The 24,151-nt window shown below is 41.0% G+C and overlaps 1 protein-coding gene across 1 annotated transcript; it reads left to right on the top strand.

The window, feature by feature from the left end:
• Nucleotides 1-619: 619 nt before the first annotated feature.
• igfbp5b (insulin-like growth factor binding protein 5b) lies at nucleotides 620-16,161 on the top strand. The gene is made up of 4 exons (XM_042494620.2): nucleotides 620-1,306; nucleotides 10,664-10,878; nucleotides 11,052-11,171; nucleotides 12,162-16,161. Exons 1-4 carry the CDS (start codon nucleotides 973-975, stop codon nucleotides 12,294-12,296), a joined length of 804 nt encoding a protein of 267 aa, XP_042350554.1. The 5' UTR covers nucleotides 620-972; the 3' UTR covers nucleotides 12,297-16,161.
• Nucleotides 16,162-24,151: the final 7,990 nt, after the last annotated feature.

Below are 24,151 nucleotides of genomic sequence, written 5' to 3' on the forward strand. Positions count from 1 at the left end.
TGCTGACTGACATCTACTACATGTAATCTAACATATTTGTATAAGCACCCCATACAACCCCACTTAAAAAAAAAAAACCTTTATAAGTCATGATATGAGAAAATGATTTTTCCTTGTGACTTGAATAAAAGTGAAATTTGCAAGATATTTTAATTGCAAGGACTAATTTCATACAATGATGAGATGAAGTGCGTGCTATGTGTGTGAGGCTTTCTAATCTTTCGACATTTGTTTCTAGGAATAATTATCTCACGCGCTGTAAAAAAAAAGGAAAAAAAGTGAGCTCGTATGGCTGAAACGGAATGCGTTTGCTTTGTCATTTTTTGCAGTGTGGAGCACTGTAAAGATCCTCCAGCCACAGATCTAGAGACAGTGAAAGCCTGCAGCTTTTCAGGAGTTGCTCTGTGCTAAAACGTTTTGATGAGGCTTTGCGTTGCTCTCTGGTGTTGCCTCTTGCACCTCGGCATCAGCTCACCCTTCAGGGTGAAAGAGCGATCCTCCTGCTGCTGAAAAAAAAATGTTTGGCCGCCTGCCAAGCCGTGGAACAAGTGCGCCTCCCTTCCCTGCTGTTTAGCGTATTCATAGTTAGGGGTTTGGGCTCGGCTGTTTTTAAAAAGGCAAGGCAGCTCTCCAGTTGATCAGTCTGCTCAGGAAACTTCTGCTGGAGAAAGTACTGGAGTCCAAACTGAAGGGGAGACAGATTTTGTGCAAAGCTTTGCTCCTGCAGAGGACATCTCGGGAAAAAAACACATATATTTCAAAATTGCTCATTTTTTGCAGGGTGCACTGCGCAAAGCCTGTAATTAATGTTTTTGAAACAGATAGCAACACTCTTGGATAAAGACTCTTGGCTTTAGCTTTAAAAATCGGATTATCTGACTGAGGCATTGTGCTCATTAGCCCAGTCTACTTTTTTACCCCCTCCTCTTCGCATTTTGAGGTTTATGCTATAACTTGAAGAGAGCACCAACAATGTTTCTGAGTTTTTGCCTCTTGGTGACATTTATCTTGGGACTGTCCGGGTGCTTGGGCTCATACGTGCCGTGCGAGCCTTGTGACCAGAAGGCGCTGTCCATGTGCCCTCCGGTCCCGGTCGGCTGCCAGCTGGTCAAGGAGCCGGGCTGCGGCTGCTGCCTAACATGCGCCCTGTCTGAGGGACAGGCGTGCGGCGTTTACACCGGGACATGCACCCAGGGCCTCCGCTGTCTGCCGAGGAGCGGGGAGGAGAAACCCCTGCACGCCCTTCTCCACGGCAGGGGAGTGTGCACCAACGAGAAAGGATACAAACCTGTGCACCCGCCCATAGGTAAGACGCGCACCGGCTGGCGCACCGAATGCATGCGAATGGTGACTTAAAAATGTGTGCGAGTTAGAAACGCATCAGTGCAAAAAGTGTCCAGTCTGTCTCCTCTGTGGATCTGATGTCCCATGCGAGGGTGTGCAGCTGCGTAATTGCAATGTGTAAAAAAAAAAGAAGTGATAATATCCGATCATTTTTGCTAGTGAAATTGTATTGGTGATATATTTTTGCCCTTTACGCACCATGTGATCCACTGTTGTGGAACATACGCTAGTAGTGCTCTCTGACAGAGCGTTTGTTTGACAGATGGCACTTTGAGGTGCCATCTGATTAACTTTTATCCACTGCCTTGATTAAGCAGACTGCAGGAGCTTATTTCTCCTCTGCGCTCTGTCTTTGTTGAAACACTAATGCACCCTGGTTGTCTCAGTCCAGCTGTAAGTTCTGTTTGGATCCTCACCGTGGATCTTTATAGTCGCAACACAAGGCGGACCTGCAGTTCGGTTTGGTGCGCGGTGCCGGTTAATCTCCGCTGCGGTGAGCGCACATGGCGGCTGTGTTGAGCCTCCAGCGCGGGGCAGCGGCTGTCAAAGTGCGGTCTAGCGGCACCCAGGAGTGGCTGTTCGTATCCGAGCAATTTAAAATATTTATATTTGGAGGCAGAGCGTTTCTATTAACACCGCTGCCGTTACCCGGACGCTAAAAACTGTCTAGACCGAGTGAAAAACTTTATGAAAAGAGGTCTGTGCGCTACACGATTGTGTATTTTTACAAGGAGTATAAAGCGGAAAAATGTGGGAACCCCTTAAGTGGAGCTTTTTCTGCAAATTTATTACGCACTTTAGTGTAACAAGTGTCTGTCAAACCTCACTATTTTCCATCCTCGCGCCAGAGCGCATTAAGCTTTTTCTTGCCTTTCCAATATCATTTCGCACCCCGAGACGTGAAATCCATCCAGACACGAGGAAAAAAAGTGCACAGACTACATGTGAAGGTATGAGGTGCCACTAAAGCGGAATTTAGACAGATTTAGGTCTGCAGGCTACCCCTAGCGTGGCGTTCAGAGTCGGATTACCACTAAATCTGTATGCGTGAGAGAGACGCGCAGAGAAAAGACACACAGAGATAGTGAGGCAGAGGGGAGAAAGAGAGCGGAGCCAGCAACCTTGAATGATTTAAGGTATTTCTCGGTGGAGCAGAAAGGTTCACTGTCACTCAGACTTTTAGCAGCTTGTCAACAACTAGATAAGTAGGTGGTAACCACAAAGGGTTTGGCTACACGCCTCATTCTATAAAATAGGGCTGCCACTGGGCTGATTTTGGCTGTTGACAGAGTCATTAGGCTATTTGCACCCAGCGTGCACAACACCTCTGCTCTTAATGGCGTTTAGGCATAATGTGGTTTGTGCATGAATGTTCTAAAAATACCCAGCAAATCTTGAGTTTTGCAAAAGAATAAAGGTAGCCTCTTGGTTCTGTGAGTGCTCTTATGTGTGTACTTGGGCGGGGCTGTGTGGGTGTCAGGGTGTGCATTGTGTGTAATGGTTGTGAATGATGACACCTCAGGCAGTTTTGGCTTTGCAGACACACACACATACACACACACCCAAACGTGCACAGGACCTGACTTCTTTGTTGGCCCCACAGAGGTAATCAGAGCATCTTTTCCTGCCTCTGGCGGTGCATTCATTGCATGGGCGCTCAGTCACAACGCAGTGATTCAGCAGAATGCCTCCGGCTCTCTCTTTCCTCTCAAGGGCCTTCTGTCAAACAGCTCCCGCGGATGGGCACTGGCGAGGTGAGCTTCTGGTTTCCTGCGGTGTGGGGTTGCAGCTGTCTGTGTTGCTGGACCAGCTGAGCAAGCCAAACACAGGGAGGAGGAGCTCAAGTGTCCGCAGCCTACTAAATATTGACTGGGGCAGCTAAACAATGGGCTGTGAGAAGGGAATCTTTGCTATCCTACAGCCCCCCCCACCCCCACCCCATCACTGCTCATGTAAGAAAAAGAATCCTGGCCATCGCTCTGAGTCTGGGTTCGTGTCCCGGCGGTGCATTAATTCACGTTTTGCTCTCGCGCTGTGATCCCAGGGGTTGCTCAGATTGTAAGGCACAGGAGGTGGTATGTGCTGTGGGGGCACTCTGTTAGCCCCCTACGAGTGAATCAGACCCTGGAAAGCTTGCCAACAGATATGACTTCATAGCAGCAGGCCCCTCGTCCTTCAAGCTTCTGAAAGGGCCTTATGTTTTAACAGATTGCTCTTTGCCAAGAAACAAAAGATGATTAGGGAGTGGTTCCAAATCCAGAATACTTCACACACATGGACAGAAATACTATGCCCCTTATTAGCATAGCAACAGGAAGTCTGGTGCCTTTACTGACAGCTTTAATGCTTTACATTTCTCTTGGCTCTTTGCATGTGTAGATGTAGTTTTAGCTTGTTGCCAACTTTGGAGTTTTCATGTCTTTGCCACTAATATTTACAATCATGAATAAGTAGAGCAACTGCAGACTTCTGATGCTTAATGTTTGCCAGAGAACCTTGCATATGTACGTTCTCATGTCGAAGCACCGTACAGAATCACTTGTCATCACACACTTTTAGAAAGCTTTTCAACTTTGAGGATCGCCATCTGCTTTTTTCCATGTCCACAGCTTCACTGACACAGCTGGTTATTGGGTTGTAGCTGAGAAACTAAAAGCAAGCGGTAAAACACCGATTCTCAGGCTAATGACAACCAGCCACCGTGCTGTGTCTGCCGTGGACGTTGCGTGCTCATACGGGCATGCCATGTTAGATATAGCCCCGGCCACGTGTGGCCCCAGCTGCCTGACAACTTCATGATGGGCTCATGCGAAAGGAAAGACTGTATGTGGCTTTCCATCCGTCTCACCTTGAACATCTGAGACAGTGCAGTGAAAGCTTAGCATGCTGCAACTGATCTGTTGCAGGTGCTAGGGAGAATTATTATGAAAGGTCATTTTGTCAAGATATCACATGAGGACTTTGGGAAAGGAAGCACGCAATTCGCGGAAAATGTGATGCCAAGAAAATGGAGAGAACCCAGTTTCTTAGATGTGACATCGATACTATTGATGTGCTGGTTTTGTCTGCACATAGCATTTTGAGGCACAGTAAGATCACAGGGACAGTCTACAGCAGTGGAGCTGTCGCTGGCAAGCCCATAGACTCTTTGGCACACTTGCCTGATTTCTCCCTATAAAACTTTACAGTGGTATTTGTACAGCTTATTGGTCACTGACACCTAGCCTGCTGGTGGCAACAGCTGTGAAAGAAATCAGCACTCACTGTAGTCTTTCTACGCTATGAGCATGTGATTCAATAAAGGCTGGGATGGCCACATGCTGGGCTTTAAAATGATGTCACATGTGTTTACACCTGACCTGTGTACTGTAATCCCACCTCCAACACCTGATTACATGCTAGCATGGTGCGAGAAAGGACCCAGAATGGGCCTCTTGAGTTTCCTGGGATTTGGGAAACAGTAGTGGCTCTGGGGACTTTGCTGAAATCTTGGTGTTGTCTCAGAATGTGAGAAAGGGTACCCTTTTGTTGTTGTTTGTCCTAGGAGGGCAGGGTTGGACAGCATGATAATATATATCATGCAATGGTACAAGAAATGTGTCCAGTGGTAGACATTTGGCAATGCCACTTCTACTGCGGGAACAATTTAGGGCTATTAACATGTTCCATTTGCACTGGGAAATCAGAAATTCCAACTGGAACACCTCCTGAAGTCGTATCTTTGACACGGAAAGTTGTTAAGGACTCTCACCAACCCATCCTCAATATACAAGATGGCTGCTCTGCACATCAACAGTACTGAAAGATATAGTAATACACAGTTTATCAGCACTTCTGTATTATTTGTGTCTCATTAAATCAATCGTACGAACCGTGCTGTCCAACTTCTATGTGTGGACACACTCATATGTTTTTATGCGCAAAATACAGCATGATGCTATGTTATCAGCTAGTTTTGCTAACAACGGCTAACCTGGGTAAAATTGATATAGCTAACAATGTCTTGGTTTTTCAAATTGTTGTACCTGTCAACTTGGGTGTGATGTCATTCCCAACTCCAGGCTCCACCTTGCGAGGTAAATGTAACCTAGGATAAGTAGCAGATCAGGGCTGGACTCTTATATGATCTTGTGATTCTCACGTGATCTTGTGATTCTCACGTGATCTCATGAATCAAGCTATCTTTAAAAGGCACCATGATTTGGACAGATATCTTGGAAGAGAATAAAGTTGTAAATACAAAACCTGTAATACTTTAAATCATTAATGTCATAATTAAGCTTCCATTTTGAAAGATTTTTAGTGTTACTGTTCCTTTTACTTTGTAACCTAGATGTTGTCTCAATTGTGGTTGTACCATGATACAATCTTGGCCATATCACCCACCACCGGTAGGTAAACTCATCTTTGGCACTGAAAAGTCCATCATTTGCAATACCTCATAACAATTTAAATTGCATCATTGTTTATTTTTAGTTTTGATGACTTAAAAGCATGAGAAAAACAGAACTCCAATAGGTTACATCTGAAGGTGTATGTATCATGTTACATAAACTGTAATTTGTTCATTCCTGGATGGGCCATAATTTATGCGATTATACTGCAAACCCCAAATTAATCAATGAATGTTGAAGTTCTTTGCCAACTATAATGTTTCTTTTTACTGGTGCTTGTAAATCAGCTTTGTACAGTACACCCAGGAGCGCTCGACTCTTGCCAAAATAGCTGCTCCTGCCACTGAGGAGTTAGAACGTCGTCACACCCAGCAATTGTGTTGTGGTGGCGATGACCAAAAAAGAGGTTGCGTCCGTCCATGTGGTTTGTTGAAAACCCAAACTCTGATGTAGAACTAGACCTCAGACCAAAATTAGGAATGTACAGTAGAAGAGCCGTGCGCCTCGCTCTGATAATGGGCTTTTTTAAACATGAATTGAGGATTGATTTTCACTGCGGAAGAGGCTGTAAACAGGTCAGAAAGTTTGCTTACGTACAGCAGCATTTCCCTCTTGGAGAGATTTTTGCATCCTCTCATAAGTCCTGTTTTGTGTTTTACAATCCTTGAATTGTTCTTGTTGCTATTTATACTGTGCATTCAGAAAAGCAGGAAACTTTTTGATTGCAATGAACATATTCTGCGTGCACAATACCATGGGAAGAGTTATTTCCTGCATTTTTCAGGAGCTGACTGAGACCACGCACAGGGTCGAACACAGAAATTCCTCAGAAAGAACAGGACATAAGGGTCAGGGCATAATTCTCTTACACTTGGGGGTGGTACTCAAAAGTCATGGACTAAACATTTGATAAAGTCCATGCTCTCTAACTGCTCCAACTGGTTTGGAATGGAGCCTTTTCCAATCATCAGTCTCTTAGTCCTCTCATGTAACCGCCCTTTTTGCACTGCTGACAAATCATGTGCAGAGGGTGTATCCTATCTGTCACTTTATGAAAATGCAACTGGCCATCCATGCCATAACATTTTACTCAACTGCCATTTTATCTGCAAATTATGTTGCTACCTAAGAGTTTAAAAAGTCTAAATGATCCATATTCCTTTGGTCATCAAGGCCGAACTTTCGTGCTTCTGCACATGCATTCTCCTTGAATTGCACAACGCGTCTGGTTTGTTCACACCTCCCTTTCTGCTCTAGAAACTGCAGGGGTTATCAGGCCGTGGCCTTGCTTTCAAATATTAAGTAGCGGCGGCAGTCTGAGGCTGAAGGATGGCTTACTAACGTTGTGCTTTATATGACACAGGTCCTCAGGCTCATTTACCCCCACATTATCTTGTCCTACCCCCTGTTGAGTTTAAACAGCACCTCCATTCACGACTCTCTTACATCTTGTAAAGATGTAATTTCAGATGCAGCGCATAGACGGACTTAATCAAAGGCAGGACATAATAAATGTGGTGTAATGTTGGGGAATCCAATGAATGGTTGGAGAATCTATTGTCCAGCCTTTTTTTTTTGCAATCTAAATGGCATAATTAGTCTTAAAGATCCAGAGGAGAGAAAAATCCAAAGAAGGGGTAGCTTACCTTTCATGCTTGGACTGTTGCCCGTAAGAAACTTGGGATATTCATGAAGCATAATTGTGTGCAGATGTTAATTTTTAAACAGAGAAGTATCAGGTGCACCTCCTTTGGCTACCCGGCTCCTCTCGTCCTAATGAAATCTTTAGCTCGAGCGGAGGGAGAGAGAGATAGCGGCACAGCTTTGGGCTCAGCTGAATGGAAGAGCTGCACATGACTTGGCTCACTTGGCTCGAGTCCAGCGTCTTGGCTGAGTTTCAGGAGTTAAACACAGACCCTCTAAGCCTGCTTTACAAGCTGGGTACCCTGAGCATGGAAAAACTGAGTTTTTGTGGCTGCGCCGAAGAGCCCACTTCAGAAACGATGAAACTGGTGATGTTGTGAGCGAAGGAGAAAAGAAGTCAGACACCATTGTCTTCATAAAAGCTACATTGTTTTTTTTTAAAAAAACAGATGAAAAAAAAACTGTGTTTCTAACATCATTCTCAAAACATTTTCTCAAAGTGACTGACTTGTAAGGTGAATATAATTGATGTGGCACGGCTCAGACCTCTCTTAGTCTGGCCATTTATGTGCTCAAATGAGATTACACATAAAACAAGAATGCATGTTAAAAAAACACAGCCCTTATTTTTGACTGCATATTTCTTTGCCAAATATGTGGCATTTTAATCAAGTGCCCTGAGAAATTATTGGACTATACAGGAGAAATGAAGAGTTTTTCCACAGCAGTCACATGCACGGCATACACAGGAATGCTCGTTTGACGTATTTATTTATAGCGAGTAATAGCCTCGTAGTCTGAGCGGGGAGACACAAGGACATATCTAAACACAAACCAAGGCCTGCCAAGTCATGAGTTGTGAGATTAATTTCAAAGAGACAGCAGTGCAGCGCAGAAGCCAAAGACCCAATTCTGGTAATCACCCTGCACCCCCATCCCAACCCACGCCCCCTAACCCCAGCCCCTCCCCTCCTGAGGACTCCAGACGCTCATGCTGTGTCAGGCTCTTTGAACATCAGTTTCTCGGAGCTCGTGTCCTTGTTACGTCTCAGTGCCTTTCTCTACGGTGGCTGTGTACTAACAGGCCGGTCCACGGAGTTATGGCAACTTGTTAAATCACATTTTCCAGCTTATTCTCTTTTGTCCGTATACTTGTGCGGAAGTTGATTTGTCTTTCAGCAGTAGTTGGCCTGCACTCCGTGGCCAACATTCCTCTCTGGTTCAGTGCGTCTGGCCCTGTGCACCACGGCGGGTTTCCTTGTCAGATAAATATAACCAGGGTCATCCACTGGCACCAACGCTTCGGCCAGTTGGGGCCTGGCAAAGTCCCCACAATAACTCTGTACTTATGGTACAGCTAAGCCAAAGGGGGGGGGAGGCTTCTTTCTGTGGCCTCAAAGAACCTCTGGCTGGGGGTCCAGGCTTAAGAGGCTGAGCCCCAAACATTGGAGAGGTGGGGAGGGGGCTAGGTTAAGGATAAAGGACCTCAACCTGTGAACATCCTATCAAGAGACCATAGTGCCCCCTGGGGGAGCTGAAATTACGTCTAAGGAGCGCATAAAACGTGACAGAAATGTACAAGCATTTATACGAGTCCACAGAGCAACTGGATTTTCCTCCGCTTGACATTTGAATCAGTTTAATATGGGACACGTCGCTGCAAAGTTACAACACTCAGAGGCCCGCTAGTCCCTGTTGAAGCTTAGCAGTCCAGATAACGTGTTAGCAAATTTTCCAGGCACTGTGTAGGCAGCCGTGCAACATGTGATGCAGTTTTCCCAAGCTGTAGAGGGCTGTGCTCATAAATATGTGCTGCCTGGTGTCTGTGCATCTGTATTTATGGGCAACCAACTTTAAGAACAACATGTCTCACTGATATATTAAGGACATTAAAATACAGCTCTAAGTCATTCTACATGGATGTTTTAGCATTTTTTCCTATAATGTTACAAGCAAAGGGGGTTGGAAGGTGAGGTTGGTGGGAGTTTATACTCCTGTGTCAGCTGTTGATCAGAGCTCCAGCCTCCCCTCCTCTATAAACAAATGGCAAGCAACAGTTGGTGGCACAAACCTCGGGAAAAGCACCTGGTATTGTATTTATGTGGGAAAGACTAACAAGCTGCAGAACTTTCTGATTTATATCAATTTCTTCTTTCAGTGACAGCAAAAAATATTGCAAATATAAATCAAATCTCTGCATTTTACTGGCTCCTCGTAACACTTGATTATGGGTCTATGATGACTGTTATTAGATCAGACATTACCCTTTACAGAGACATTTTACATTCCTGGATTTTATGTTTGAGTTCAAATTAAATTTTAAGACAAGTTTTATCACGAAGAAATGCAGGAGATTATATAAACAAACAGGGGGAAATTCCCATGTGAAGAGCAGCACATTGTCAAACAGCTTCTTTTTCTGACACTTTTAAAGACAGATTTCAGGATTTTCACTGTGATTTGAGGTTGATGCACACAGTTTATCATTGTTACCCATGGGAAATCAGTCTTTGTCACATCAAAACACATAGAACTGTTTCAAAAACCTTTATAAATGCCATTACCCAGTGTACATGATAAGTTAGTGAGTTAGTTAAATTAATAAATTTTCTATGAAAGCTGCAATTATCATTATTTTTATATCAGTGATGTTTTCTAAGCGGCATTTTAGCAACTTCTAGCTAATTGTTTGTGTTTTATGCCAACTGTATTTTATTAGTTTTGGTTCTAGTTCTCTTCAGTCTCGCTTCCATGTGTGACCGGCAGCTGTTCATAACAAAAATGACCAGAGAAACCCATAATATACTACCTGCCTATCACCAAACAGCAGTAAAGACAAAGGTTGCAGCAAGCTTGAGAACATAATTGAGCTTTTAATGGCTAAAACACGTGATATAGAAGCCTCAAAAGGTGGTGGAAACCAAAACAGAGCTAAAATGAGAGTGAATATTTAACCTGCACTCACAGCATGGGCATAAACATGACTTTAAATGAATGTTTATTAGTAGCGTTAGACTTATTTTTTTGCTAACATGTGTAGATGTGCAGCTTCATCTGAGCTTGAACTGAAGCAATTCTCATCAATTCATTCACTGGCCAGCCGATGCCAAACACTTTCTCACATTATGTTTTACTCTACTGTATAATCTGCTGCGCATTGCCTCTGAAGGATTTAATCACATACACATAAAGATGTCAATGCTTGAGAATGAAGCTGTGGCTTTGTTATAAGTTTTAAAAATGTGATATTAATTCACCATATTTTATTTGGTCCACTGCAGATCGCGAGTCTCGGGAACATGAGGACACCATAACCCCAGAGATTACAGAGGAGCTGCAGCCAGCTAAAGTGCCACTCCTTCCCAAAGACATTGTGAACAGTAAAAAAGTCCATGCTCTGCGCAAGGAGCAGAAGAGGAAGCTCGGCAAGCAGCGCTCCATGGGCTCCCCCATGGACTACTCCCCTCTGCCCATTGACAAGCATGAGCCTGAATTTGTAAGTTTAACTGTTTTTTACAGCCACTATGTGTAGTATTTGGACAATTCTGACTTTGGTGACTCCTAGTTGTAGCATCTAGCAGTGCAGGCTACACCTTTTTTGAATTAATTGAAGGTGTATTTGAGTCCATTTGCACAACTTTTGTAACCCTGGGCTGTCTTTCCTCAAAGGGCCCATGCAGGAGAAAACTGGATGGGATCATTCAGGGAATGAAGGATACTTCACGTGTAATGGCTCTGTCTTTGTACCTCCCCAACTGTGACAGAAAAGGATTCTTCAAGCGCAAGCAGGTGGGTTTGCTTCAGAAATGTCTCTGCACTAGTGCACTTTGCACTAAGAATCTTCTTTATTTACTTTGCATTTATATCTTTCTTTAGACTAACTGTTTGAATTTTTTTTTCAAAACACTCCAAGTACTGTACCTTGAAACCTACATTTAAAACACCAACATCTGTGGCAAAAAAAAGTTAATTTCAGCAGATTAACTTGTGGCAGCAAAGAAAATCTGCAAGAATCTTTCACAACAATAAACCTTGTTCATTGACATGTTAGCTGTAAGCTAGTTAGCAACCAAGCTTCAAAAAGCTTTTTTCTGGCCACGACTGTGCCTCACTAGCACTAACATGTTGCTGGCTGACTAACGCATAGACTATATAAAGATGGATGATGCATCTTCACTTACCCCCGCTGTACAAAAATGAGGCCAAAATATCCTGAATATGACTGCTGCCATGTCGTGCTGGTAATGTCATTTGCATCCAGAGTCTGCACAGTAGTGATTTTTGTGGTGGTGGAGTTCCCTCCCATATCCCCGTCCAACTAATCATGGCATCAAATCCTGCTTTTGTAGCATGAAATAACTCGTTAAAAACAAACTTATCAGAAAAATAAAAAATATTAAACAAGCAGCAGGGTGAAAAGAACTAAATGTCAGATATCATCTTTAGGAAAAATGGATTTGGTGTGTACTTTGAGTTTTTAGTTTGGCCCATGTCCCATCTGCTAAAACAGAAGTGACAGTCTCTATGACCTATACTGCAGCCAGCCACTGAGGGGCAATCACAATGTTTTGGCTTCACTTTTCACTTAAGTGTTAGCTACAACAGTTCACCCGCTACAGCATTTCACCAACTACCCCTTTGATTAGTAATTTCATCAAACCACTACCCTTTTTGTGCGGACATGAAAATCAACTTTGCTGTACCCACTTTCTGGTTTACCATTGTCTAATTTTTGTACCTGTTTTCATTAAAACTATAATCTTGTTTTCCGGTCCACAGTGCAAGCCATCTCGCGGCCGCAAACGAGGCATCTGCTGGTGTGTGGACAAGTACGGCGTCCAGCTCCCCGGCACAGACTACAGCGGAGGGGACATTCAATGTAAAGACCTGGAGAGCAGCAACAACAACGAGTGACAAGGGGTGGACCACCCTTGACTACCCCCTACCCCTTCACCCCTAACCACCATGTGACCCAGGGCCCATGCCTCCTCTCTGAATCACATCTGTATGCTCCGCCCTCCATTCACTTCAAGATTTTTTTGTTTTTTCAAATTGAAAAAAAAGGAAGAAAAAAAAATTCAAACGAAAGAACAGGCTGAAAAAGAGACACCTGTGTTTTTATTTTATTTTTTCTTTTCTTTTCTGTTGTTGACCAAGCACTCATCTCCGAACGAGGGGATAAGTCCCAGAAGATTCACTAGATCCCTTGACTATTGCTCATGGGACCCCTTTGTACGAGGCGGGTCCCCTGGCTGCAGATCCATGAAAATATATGCACACTATGGATATATTTTTATAGAAGCTGGGGGTTTCAATACAACACTTTGTATGATGTAAAAATTAACACAAAATCATTGTGAAGAAACAAAAAGTATCAGGCACATTGATTGAAAACAGATCAGTTTTAGGCTGTGGAACATGATGCCACTGTGGAACTGACGATTGGCAGAGTAATTTGGTTTTTTTGTCTGTTTTCCAAAAGAAAAAAAAAGAAACAATAGATAGGGATATGCTGTAACAGTTGACTCTATCTGGGTATGTGGTTCTGTCAGAGCACTTATGAATAGGGGAACCTGCTTAGATATGTGTAACTTCACAAAATGATGCGTGCTTGAATGCGTGTATGTGTACAGTGCGTGCGTGTGGTATGTATCCGCCTGTGTATGATGGAGTGAGCCTATTACAAAAAGAATGTCCTTTTTTTCTTTCTCTTTTGTTTGATTTTGTCACAACAAGTGTTGCTAACGCTTGAAGTGGTCTTGGGGCTGGCCTTCTCTATAACCGATGTAAAGTATGTCTCGGGACACGGAGCGTTTGGAAACAAAAAGAGTACACAGATCGTCACAGATGAACCTATGTAAGTGGCTCTTCGACAATGTAGCTAGCCTGATATGCCAACTGTGCCTATTTAAACAGACACTGCCATGCACGGCGACACAGAGCTTAGAGAGCGCTGACTCCACCGGTGAAATAAAGATGAGTGTTTTTCAGCTCAAGTGATGGGACTCAAGTTTCGATCTTTAGAGCTGAGTGCGTAATCAAACTTGCCAGTCGGGCCAGTTGCTTCTCTGATTCAGTTGTGTGAAGTGTAGTTTTGTATGGTTTTGTTTGTGCTGTTTTCTTTGCCTTCAGTGAAGTAAAGACCGCCCACTTTTGAGCCATGTTCCTTTTATCAAGTGGTTTCCCCTCAGTACTGCTACTACAGTGTAACCATGGTGTATTACATTACTTTTAAATATAGTTATTGAATGTTGTTTTTCCTGTAGAAACATAGTATGACAATGATGTAATTGTGCTTGGAGAAAAAAATAAGATTTTTAGCCTGTAAAGAATTTGAATAGGTCCTTGTAGCCTGTCAGGAGAATGACCCCGAGTCATTATACTACAGGGCAGTCAAAGAAGCTAACCCTCTGGAACCCTTACATGCCTCCATGTTATACATCTAAGGGGAGCGTGATCAAAACAAAAAAGGTTACAGGTTACAACAGGGTCATTTAAAAGTTGTTCTCTCTCTGTGTGCAAGTCACAGTGCCTTCCTACATGCAAATACATTTAAATTGTGACGTGAAAGTGACATGGATATCATAAGGGGAAATGTCCTTCTGTCAGACACCCCATGCCACTGATGCTTCACTGAAAAAAGAAACTATTTGTTTGAACTTAAAAAAAGTGAATTTCTGGGGCTGTCTTCAAATTTTAAGTTACCTGAATTTAAGAAGACAAGTTGAAGTAATTTTGTGATGATTTAACTTTCAAAATTCAGTCAACTTAAAAACTTAATGCAGCCCCTAATACGAACTTTTTGTCTGAGCTTTCTTAAATTTGAAGTTGCCCTAAATTTGAGAAAACAAGTGAGGTAATTGTATTCTTGGTTCAATTAGTCTTTTCAAATTCAGTCAACTTGAAAAATTTAAGGCAGCTGTGATACTAACTTTTTTTTAGGTTAATACAAATACATTCTTCTATTATATTGATACAACAGTCAAGAGGTCTAGGTTTAGTTTTGAGTGAGAGAAGAACAATGAATGTGGTAGGTCCTGTAAGCAAATTTGCAAATTTTTGAATAGCAAAACACCCACCTTACTCTACCTATGATTAGCTTGTACTTGTTGCCCTCGTTGGTTGGATTGGTTAGGTTTAGGCAAGAATGTCAAGGTAAACAACAGAAGTGTTAACCAACTTAAAATAGTTATTTCAGTCGGTAACATACATTTTTCAAATCAAATCAAGTTTATAAGTTTGATCAACAAACTGCTTTGAAATTGAGTTGAACAAACTTAATTCATTTATGTGTTACCGATTTATGTGCTTATTTTAAGTTGGTTAACAATTCTATTTTTTTCAGTGCAATTAGAGGCAGAGTAAGGCAGGCTATTCCTTTGCTATCCTAGAAAATGCAAATTCGCATCCTGTAAATGGTTTCAGCAATGCATAGCAAACCCAATTGTAATCTCCGCCTGTACCTCGGGGGCAATTCTGGACAAGAGTGATGTATGAGGCAACTGCTGTGTATCTGCAGCCAGTCAAACCTCCATCTTCTCTTTCTTTGACAACCAATAAGCTAAGATTCTTGCTTTTTTTCATGTGAATGCCAATGTATATGATTGCCAGAGAGGGGAAGCCAAAGGATGCTTGGAGGTTACTCAAAAAAAAAAAAAAAAAGATATGTGCATCCTAAATGGCTTCCAGTTGTGAATATATTATCAAGGCTCCTCGCCCCACTTCCAACACCAAATCCCCACTACCACTTTGGAAAAAAAAGCAGCTTGCACTTATTTCAGTTACTCACTATTGATATTGACACACAACAACATCCTAAGATGTGGTATCATGAAGTTGGTGGAACAAAAACTTTAAAAAAAAGAAAAAAAAAAACAGCCACAAAAGCTAAATGTTGTGTTATCTTGTGCTTACCTTTTAAAGGTGGTGCTTTGAGGTAATATTTGTCGACAGGGGCTGTGTAGCCCATGCCTGGGACCTCCAATACAGCAACATCTTTTAGGGAAAAAATAGATTTAAAGTAACACGCAGCTAGAAATGTTCTCATGGCCAATTGCACAGAGATGAGAGTTGAGAAAGAAAGACAGAGGGGAAAGGAAAAGAGGAAGAGTAAGCGCCATGGGCACTGGTCATAATCAGGGCCTAGCCACTTCCCCAATATGGGGGTCACCAATTGCATGACATTAGTTACAGGTAGCAAGACAGTTACAAGGAGTCATGGAAATCTGGGGAATGCAATACTGGAACCAAGAGACGAGTATATTTTTTAATAAAAAAAAAAACAAGGAAATATGTGATATCTGGGAGCATTCACTGTCTGGATCAACTAAGAATACTTCAGTGTTTCAGGTATTTGTGTATTTTGTTTGAATCACGGTTGCGAGTACTGACTTCCTCAGGTTTCACATCTCCTACTTGGTTTAAACTCATTATCACATTTCATACTTCAGTAGTACAGTAACGACAGTACAGCTTTTTTCTGAGTACATAACATTTTCTGGATGTAATGAGTCAGTACAATTGGTTTTCATAATTTGGTGTTGACTGGCTTGTGAAATAGACCCATCGGTGGCAGGAGGACAGTGGGAAATAAAAATGGTCAGTATTTGGAAAATGCATAAAACAAATAAAATAAAAAAAAGACAAAAAAATCTCAAATTATTAAAGTGAATATCACTGTGTAATATTTATTCAACTTGTAATTTATGTACTCTTTTAACCTTTGTCTTTTTTTGTTATGACAAAGCATTTATTTAAATAAAGTTATGTATTCATTTAAGCACCTGGGGTGAGGTTTTTCATTTCTCGCGCTGCGGTTTGTAAGTAGCCACTAAAGTGGCTTGAAAAGTACAGTTTGAAGTGGAATCATCCTGATAGTAAGCACTGACTAATCTCCGAGGCACGAGCTGATAAACCTCTTAGACATAAGTCTGAGACACCCAGGCTAGCCCACAAGGATCTCATGCAGCATGCAGGATGTGACTTTATAAAGCCTCGCCCGAGGGCAAGTCACCTGGTTTTCAACACCATAGTCAAAAAGATTGCACAGGAACAAGGAAGTCATTTAACATGAGTTTGAACTTCAAGGGGGGGATAACATCTAGTGGGACCAGCTCACTATTCAAATGACTGGGAAGAAGGGGATTTGTAGCCCGGAGGAAGATTCATCATGTTATGGAAAACCTACCTTTATTATCACTTAGAGGCAGAATGGACTCCCCTGAGACACGTCCATTCATTAAGACGTACACATGCGGCTTAAAGTACACACATGGAGCAGCCTGGTCTCATACATATACTCAGCTTAGACTCACTCAGTGGCCAATTTTTACTATAAGTACCAGACTATGTACACTACAGCTTTTCTGTATCTCAAATCTGTCCACACCTTGTCTCTATGCAACCTGAACCTACGGAAATACACAAAATGACCATGACCTCTTAACACATTATAACAAGACTAAAACTTCATTATAACAGTAACTGTTTTTTTGAAGTCTTTTTATTCAGTTTTTGATATGCAAAATGTAAACCTTCTAAAATGAACAAATTCCATAGACAGCAATAGTCCCAATCCCCCCTCCTGCCACCCCTATCCCTCCCACACAATAACTAAATAACAGTAACAGAATACTTAAGAAAAACAAAAACAAACAAAATAAATAAATAAATAAATAACTAAAACATACTCGTATACCTATATACATGCATACCCATACATACATGGATGTAGTCCAAATATGTCTGTACATCTACAAAATAAATAAGTAAAATAAATAAATAAATAACAGTAATACTAACAGCTCAAAATAAAAGCCTTCATAATAAAACTGAGAAAGTCCGTGTATGAAGGATGTACATTTGTACGTCCTGAAAAAAACATGAAAGTAGCAGAGAACTTTAGTTTGGACAAAATTATAGAGATTTGCACCATAAATTAATTAGAAAAAAATAAAAGTATTTTTACCCTTAAACTCTGAGCAAAAAGGTTTGATTTAGTTTGAGAACATCTGGAAAAGGTGATAAACAACTTGAAATGTCCTGCAAATTGCAAAATACTAGTCGACTTTGAAAATTATAGTAAAATAAGAGTTGGACGGAAAATGTACAGAAGAGTGTATTTATAATTGTCATCACTATATATTTAAAATTATATCACAGAATAATAATTTTTTTAAGTATTTTTCAGGTCATTTCCATGTTTATTATTGTTTTTGACTTTCCTTCTTTTATTCATATTCTTTATTTTTTCTATTTTTAAGGTGATTTCTTCTTCATTTTTTGCTAATTTTGTTGCTAATTTTTTAAGTCATTTCTTCTTAAGTTTCTCATTGCCTTCGTCCCATATTAAAAAAGAAAAAATCAAGCCAATTTGCTCAGGTTTTTAAGGGTTAAGTTGCACAATAGGATCATCTAGTTAAGTAAAGATTTAATACATACAACTAAAAAAATAGCAGTTTGTTTTTAAATTTCAGCAGCATACACAGACGTTCATACTGTTAAAAAAATGAAGAGATTGAGAAATCAGTGTGCATCTTCGCAGAGGGATGTCTGGTCATTTTTATACCCTTATGGATTCCAGGAAGTGACAGAATAGGACTTTTCTTTTTGGGGGCCACCAAAGTCTTTCCCTGGGGACCTCAGGACTTTGACCAACTCCAGATGTGGGTGACTGAAGCAGGGCATTAAAGGGTGGAGGGCCCAGCAGTTCCTGTGAGCAGATCAAGGCTGCCGTAAAGGTTGTTGTGGTGTGTGTGTGTGTATATGTGTGTGTGCGTAGAAGGGAGGGCACAGACTTTGACTTCGGGGAGGAGGAAACATGTGTAGAAGATTTGATTTGTGAGGCAGTGAACATGACAATTACTATTTGCCTTCAAAGAAACTGACAACTGCACTTAGGACTTCAAAGCATTTATGCCCCTTTTATTACATAATTAGGCCAACAACGTTGGATGGCTACATCTGACATCAACTCACGCACCTCACTCCATCCCACAGCCAGTCACACTGCCGTGCCATGCATCTCAGTGCCGCTCAGACCTCAAATGCTTGGCACAATGGTCACACACTCTTCCTCTTTGCTTTGCAGTAATGTGATTACACAAACGATCAGAGCGGTAAATCACATTGAAGATGCTTTCACTTGCTTATGCATCGATTTGCCCGTGGCTCATATCATTAAACATGACTTTTGGAGACAATGATGGGGCAATTAAAGACATGAGCATACAAATGGCATGCAGATGTTTACACTGCATAATTGGGATCTTTGCAAATCACCGCTTGTGCTCTGGTATAATACTATCTCTTAAAGAGCTAATGGTGGCTCTTTTCATCACCGGGATGGAGATGAAAGGAGATTCGAAAGAATGTACAGCGCTCGGGAGTAAATCACATGATTTAGCGGAGGAATCCTCCGATCCCGGTGGTAGTAGACGGCAGACAAGTGTCTGCTAGTTTCCTCCAAGCCCTTTCATCAAACACGGACTTAAAGCCAGAATCCTAAATGGAAGGTTCCTCAGCGCGGATCGGATGTGACTGTGAGAACCACAACTGCATGTTAGGTAAACACATTTTGAGATTAAGATTTAACATCCTACAAACCATAAAAGGAACATTGTAAGGCACAGCTATTATACTAGTTATGGCTGCCATGTGTCGCTATATCTCAGTCAAGGGCACAGTCTGCAGTCTGTATTTCATCTGTGTTGCTAAAAATAATGCTTTATATCACGAGAAAAAGAGATAACAGAGAGAATTAAAGAAGTATTTCACTGCAGGGAAGATCTGTTACTAAACCTGGGCTGGCTTTACAGTAAAAAGGAACACATTTGCTTGGAAATTGGTGCTACATGACTAGAGAAAACATAAAAAGAGGACTGTGGCATTTTGTTCAAGAGGTAGAAAACCTACAACTACCAGCATGCACTGTGCCACACCAGACCATTAAATGCTCCCAGTGGTGGGTGCTGAATGTGATCACATCCATGTGGCACAGTTGTGGCTGGCTGGTGACAAACAATCTTGTATTACAGTTGAACGCTAAGCTCAAACATGTTTCTGAATATATTTGATGTGAGAAATAGACAATGCTGAGAAAGAATCTTTGTTTATATTTGCTTAGTTTTACTGTTTGATCTCAGCTTTTTCTATGATGGAAACAATGTGATTCCCACTTCCTGTTCACAAACTCTCACTATTACAGCTAAAAAGAGCAATAAAATATGTTTCTGAACATATTTTAGGTGAAAAATAGGCAGTGCAGTAACATGATCTTGATTTATATTTGATACGTGTGGCCTAGTTTTACCATCTGATTTAGGCACTGAGGAAGTTTACCACAGTTCATTTACACATACACATTGTTATGATACAAAACTGGTTGAAAATCAGTTAACAATGAAGCCATCTGACATTTGCAGTTTTGCTAGCTTATAGCTCTGGCATTAAATTTGTACTCAGCAAAGTGATTGCAGATCTCAAAAGGCAGCTACATAGTCAAAAATAGGCCATACCAAACATTTCCAATAGCTCAAGAGCAGGGTACAGTCCAAACATCAAAATTAATGAAAAAAATAGACATCATTTTCAAAATTCACAACATGTTGTTTTCTAACAAAGTATTCTTTTAATTCTGCTTGTTTTCATTGTGGTCCTAATCCCTTAGCCTGTATTTCTGATCATGCCCAGTGCTGGACTGAGTGGTTTTTAGTTTGCAGTTTAATGTTTATGCACGCAAATGTCACTTTTTGTCAGTGTTCATAATGTGTCTGTTCAGATCACGGTGGTTTATGCTGGTTTTTGTCATCTTTGTGTTAGTTTATAGTTTACACTGTTAGTGAGTTGACTGTTACTCTTCATTTAGTCAGCTGTATTTTCTCCCGGGAACTTCTCACTCTTTGACATTGAGATAATGATATTTGGTGATACTATTCTTAAATGTCCCCTGTCCCTTGCTTGAAATGGTACGATTTTAAATTCTTAAAGAGCAGAGCAAGGAACTACTTTTTAAATAACAAACATTCCAACAGAAAATACACTTGGACCCATTTAGAATGTTTATGTTGTCATGCTTGAAATGGTCTATATGGGATTGTCCATGGGTTCCATAATGGCCCCATGCCAATTGTCTGAGGAAGGGCTAATGCCCAAAATGTCACACGTGTGGAGGTAATTGAATGAATTTTCATGAGAGCATGTACTAGTGTGCAGACTTTATTTATTCTTTCATATCTATTTTTGGTTAGTTCAGTACCTTGTTTTTATCACTTTTGGATGTGCTCACTTTACCCAAGTGGGACCCAGATAACATGCCCATTTGGGGCTTATTCCAACTGAGTACCCAGGTTGCCCTATCATAACCCATGTGGGACCCATTTAGGTAAACCCACCTATGTGGGCATTTGGCCATTCCATACAGGGCCCATTTTTAGCCCATTTACTACCCCCCATGGGCCCCATATACAAATGTTCTTTGTGCTTATAGTATCTATTCATAACATGGATCTAGGCTATTTAAACACATATTTGCTTAAAGATATTTACTTGGTTTTCCCCCCTTTTACACAGTGTAAATATACACTGCACATGCGTACAGATTCCCAACGCTGTTACTCTCTGACTATAGGGAGCTTAAGGCTTCCCGTACCTCCAGGTTTGACAATCCTCCGTTACACTGCACATTTTAATCAGTCTTTCTACCAAGCTGAAACATAATACTTGTCTTCTTTGTCCATATTCACAGATAAATATTTCTGCAGTTGTACTTCCTGCTAACACTGGTGCACCATGTCATTTTAACAAAGATAAAACAACAATTATTTTGTTAACATTCAACAAGTACAGCTTCCGTGAGTCTTAGACGCAGACCCACCATCAACATATCAAGGGAAGTTGTTGAATGCTAACAAAAGAAATACTAGCCTGAAAGTAGGGCAGATCTTCAGGCTCTCTAGGCCAATACACGCACATGTGCTTTTGCACATACACATACACACACACACACACACACACACACACACACACACACAGGCACAATCACGCAAGCACACACATACTCACCCCCACTCTTATTCCCACTGCTAAACTACCCTCCTCAGCCCATTGTGCCTGATCTATCAAACCCAAAACAAAAGACACTTGTTTTGATTTGTTTTCAGAAAAGGCCAGCTTCAAACTACCATTAAATGTGCTGAACAACCCGAGGACGCCCGAGATCCATGTGTGACACCAAGCCAAGCTGTCAAATTTTTAAAGCAAACTCGCTGCCAAAAACTCAGCATTAATAAGACAAAATAAAAAGAGAGCAAGGAAAAGAAACAACAAAAAAACAGCGTGTCACAAAAACTGAACAAAGCTGTAAAGCTGTAGTTGAAAGAGTGTTTCTGGGACTGGGGCTCAGCTAACTGGCTCACTGGCACATGTATAAGGTTACAAGGCCAAAGCCAGTCAGGAGTGGTCTCATATGATACACTTTTGGCCAGAACTTCAAAGGAGTCTGTCTTTACACCCAAGTCTTGAATCATTTTGATTGCAAATCAACATTGACTTTGTTTGGGGACTTTTAAAAAAACCTTACATGAAATGTACTCATAACATATAAAAACTTTACATATGTCCCAACTGTTGGCTGTACAATCATATATCTCAATTAGTCAGGGGAGTCTTTCAGAAAAGTTTTATGCATTGATCAAGAGTTACCAGACCTTTTTATTAGATGTTTTAAGTCTGCCCTGATACAATACTTGCACTATATGAACATTTATAGAGTTATGGGTCAAGGTCTGCTAATGTGACTACATACTAATAGATCAGGTAACAAAATCCACAGTCCTTGCTCTGTGCAAAAATGCACCTTGCATATCAGCCGAAGCTACTTTACTGGGATAGTTCAGATTTTTTGAAGTAGGTTTAATGCATTCTTCTTCCAGCTTATCACGTTGCTGCTATACAACAGAATTCTGCATCCACATATTACGTTGTAGGTATCCTTCTGCGTCTGCTGTTTACGTTCTGCGATGTCGCGTCAATGATGTCAACAGAAGCACATGGTGGGATGTTGCTGCACGTGGTTATGTTTAGACAACACAAGCACATGCACAACACACATGCTGGCATGGATTGTTGGTTTGGGGGAAAAACCATCAGATACACACACAAGGTACCAAGCACCAAAATGTAGGCTATATTAGCCACTTAAAAAAAAATAATTTCAGTTGAAGTGTAGGCTGTATTAAGACTATTTTCATCACTTAACCTTTGTAACAGACAGCACATTCCAACGAGAAAGTTGCTAACGGCTTCAGTTTCCCCTCTATGCTTTCACCAAAGCCACTGGACTTCATTGGCAAAAACAGAAATTTTGGCTCACTAACAGCAGCAGCTGCTGGTCTACTTTTGCTTCAATCAGTTAGTTAGTTAGTGACATTGTGTAACTGTGGTGAATCTGAACTAACTACTTAAAATGCCAAAGTCACATAATGGCACAATCTGATCAAAGCAGTGGTAAACCAGCAACTCCTGTTTTAAGTTATGTTAAATCACTGATTTTCTCAATGGAGTCTGGCTTTGAAGAGTGAAGTTATATAACAGCTTCAGTTCTACGTCAGAAATCACTGTCTTACAGCAAGAAAAAGCGGTGAAAATATTTAAATATACTTAAACTGATATTAATTATTTCTGTTCGTGGGACCTTCTTTAGGTGGCTAAAATGTGTTTTGCTGCTGACCCCACCGCAGCAGTGCATTGCTTAGCTTCTGTGGCAGTACTCCTGCCTGCTTGTCCAAACTGAGGGCGTGTTGACATCTACTCTATGTAATATACTGACTATGGATAAGTACCTCATACAACCCCACTTTAAAAGATTCAAACTATCCCTTTAAGGCTACTTTTAGTCAGTCAAACTGAGTTGGTATCTTGGATGTGCCAGTGTGTAGGTTTACTGCTGGTGTTGTTTCCTCGCAACAAACCTACACGTGATGACTAGGATGGATCTCTGCCATGGCTCAGCAAGGAAATACTGTCAGTGGAGACACAGGAGGGAATTTTGCACTCACAACACCTCGATACATCTTGACTTGGGTATAATGTCTTATATTAGTTTTAGTTGAACTTGATAATGCATTTTTTTGTACATATGAAGTGTATTAAATTTGACACTTTCCAAACTATCATTTATCCCTTTGAAACCTGGATCGACATTATGTTTTTTGTGCTGCATTCAACCCCCTTTCAGAAGTATTTAAAAATTGTTAAAAATTGGTTTGATTTATAGTGAAAACACAGGGAAAAAATGCAATGTGCAACTTGCAAAAAATAGGGGGGTGCAAGAAATGAATAGATTTAGATTCAGATAAATTTTTTCAAATCAAGGAAAATGTCCAGAAAGTTATGATTATGATTATCACTATTAAATATTCAAAATCATGTCACAAATAAATAATAGTTAGTTAAGCCATTTTCTCAGGTCGTTTTTTCATAATTTTTCTCTTTTTCTTTTTCTTATTCCTTTACTTTAAAAAAAAACAACTAATTTTCAGGTCATTTTCTTGTGACTTTTTTACTAATTTCATGCCAATGTTTGGGTCATTTTGTCATAAGTTACCCCTTATTTTGTTTCTATGTTTTTAAAAGTGACCAAGCAAATTTGCTGAGAAATGGTTAAGCCAGTCAGTTTGACCTGAAAGATGCATTCACACTCACATTTTGTTTCATATCTACATGGGGCTCATTTCTGTAGCTCATGTTACACTGTTAGAGGTCTTACTCTC

The sequence above is a fragment of the Plectropomus leopardus genome, chromosome 10 (genome assembly GCF_026936395.1).
Source record: "Plectropomus leopardus strain MGB_pleo_1.0 chromosome 10, ASM2693639v1, whole genome shotgun sequence".
NCBI classification, from domain to species: domain Eukaryota; kingdom Metazoa; phylum Chordata; class Actinopteri; order Perciformes; family Serranidae; genus Plectropomus; species Plectropomus leopardus.

Bases quoted from the DNA above. Each gene is read 5' to 3' on its own strand.
- igfbp5b (XM_042494620.2), top strand. From the start codon at position 973: ATGTTTCTGAGTTTTTGCCTCTTGGTGACATTTATCTTGGGACTGTCC. The intron at 1,307-10,663 runs GTAAGACGCGCA...GGTCCACTGCAG, and splicing joins ACCTGTGCACCCGCCCATAG to ATCGCGAGTCTCGGGAACAT. The intron at 10,879-11,051 runs GTAAGTTTAACT...CTTTCCTCAAAG, and splicing joins ACAAGCATGAGCCTGAATTT to GGCCCATGCAGGAGAAAACT.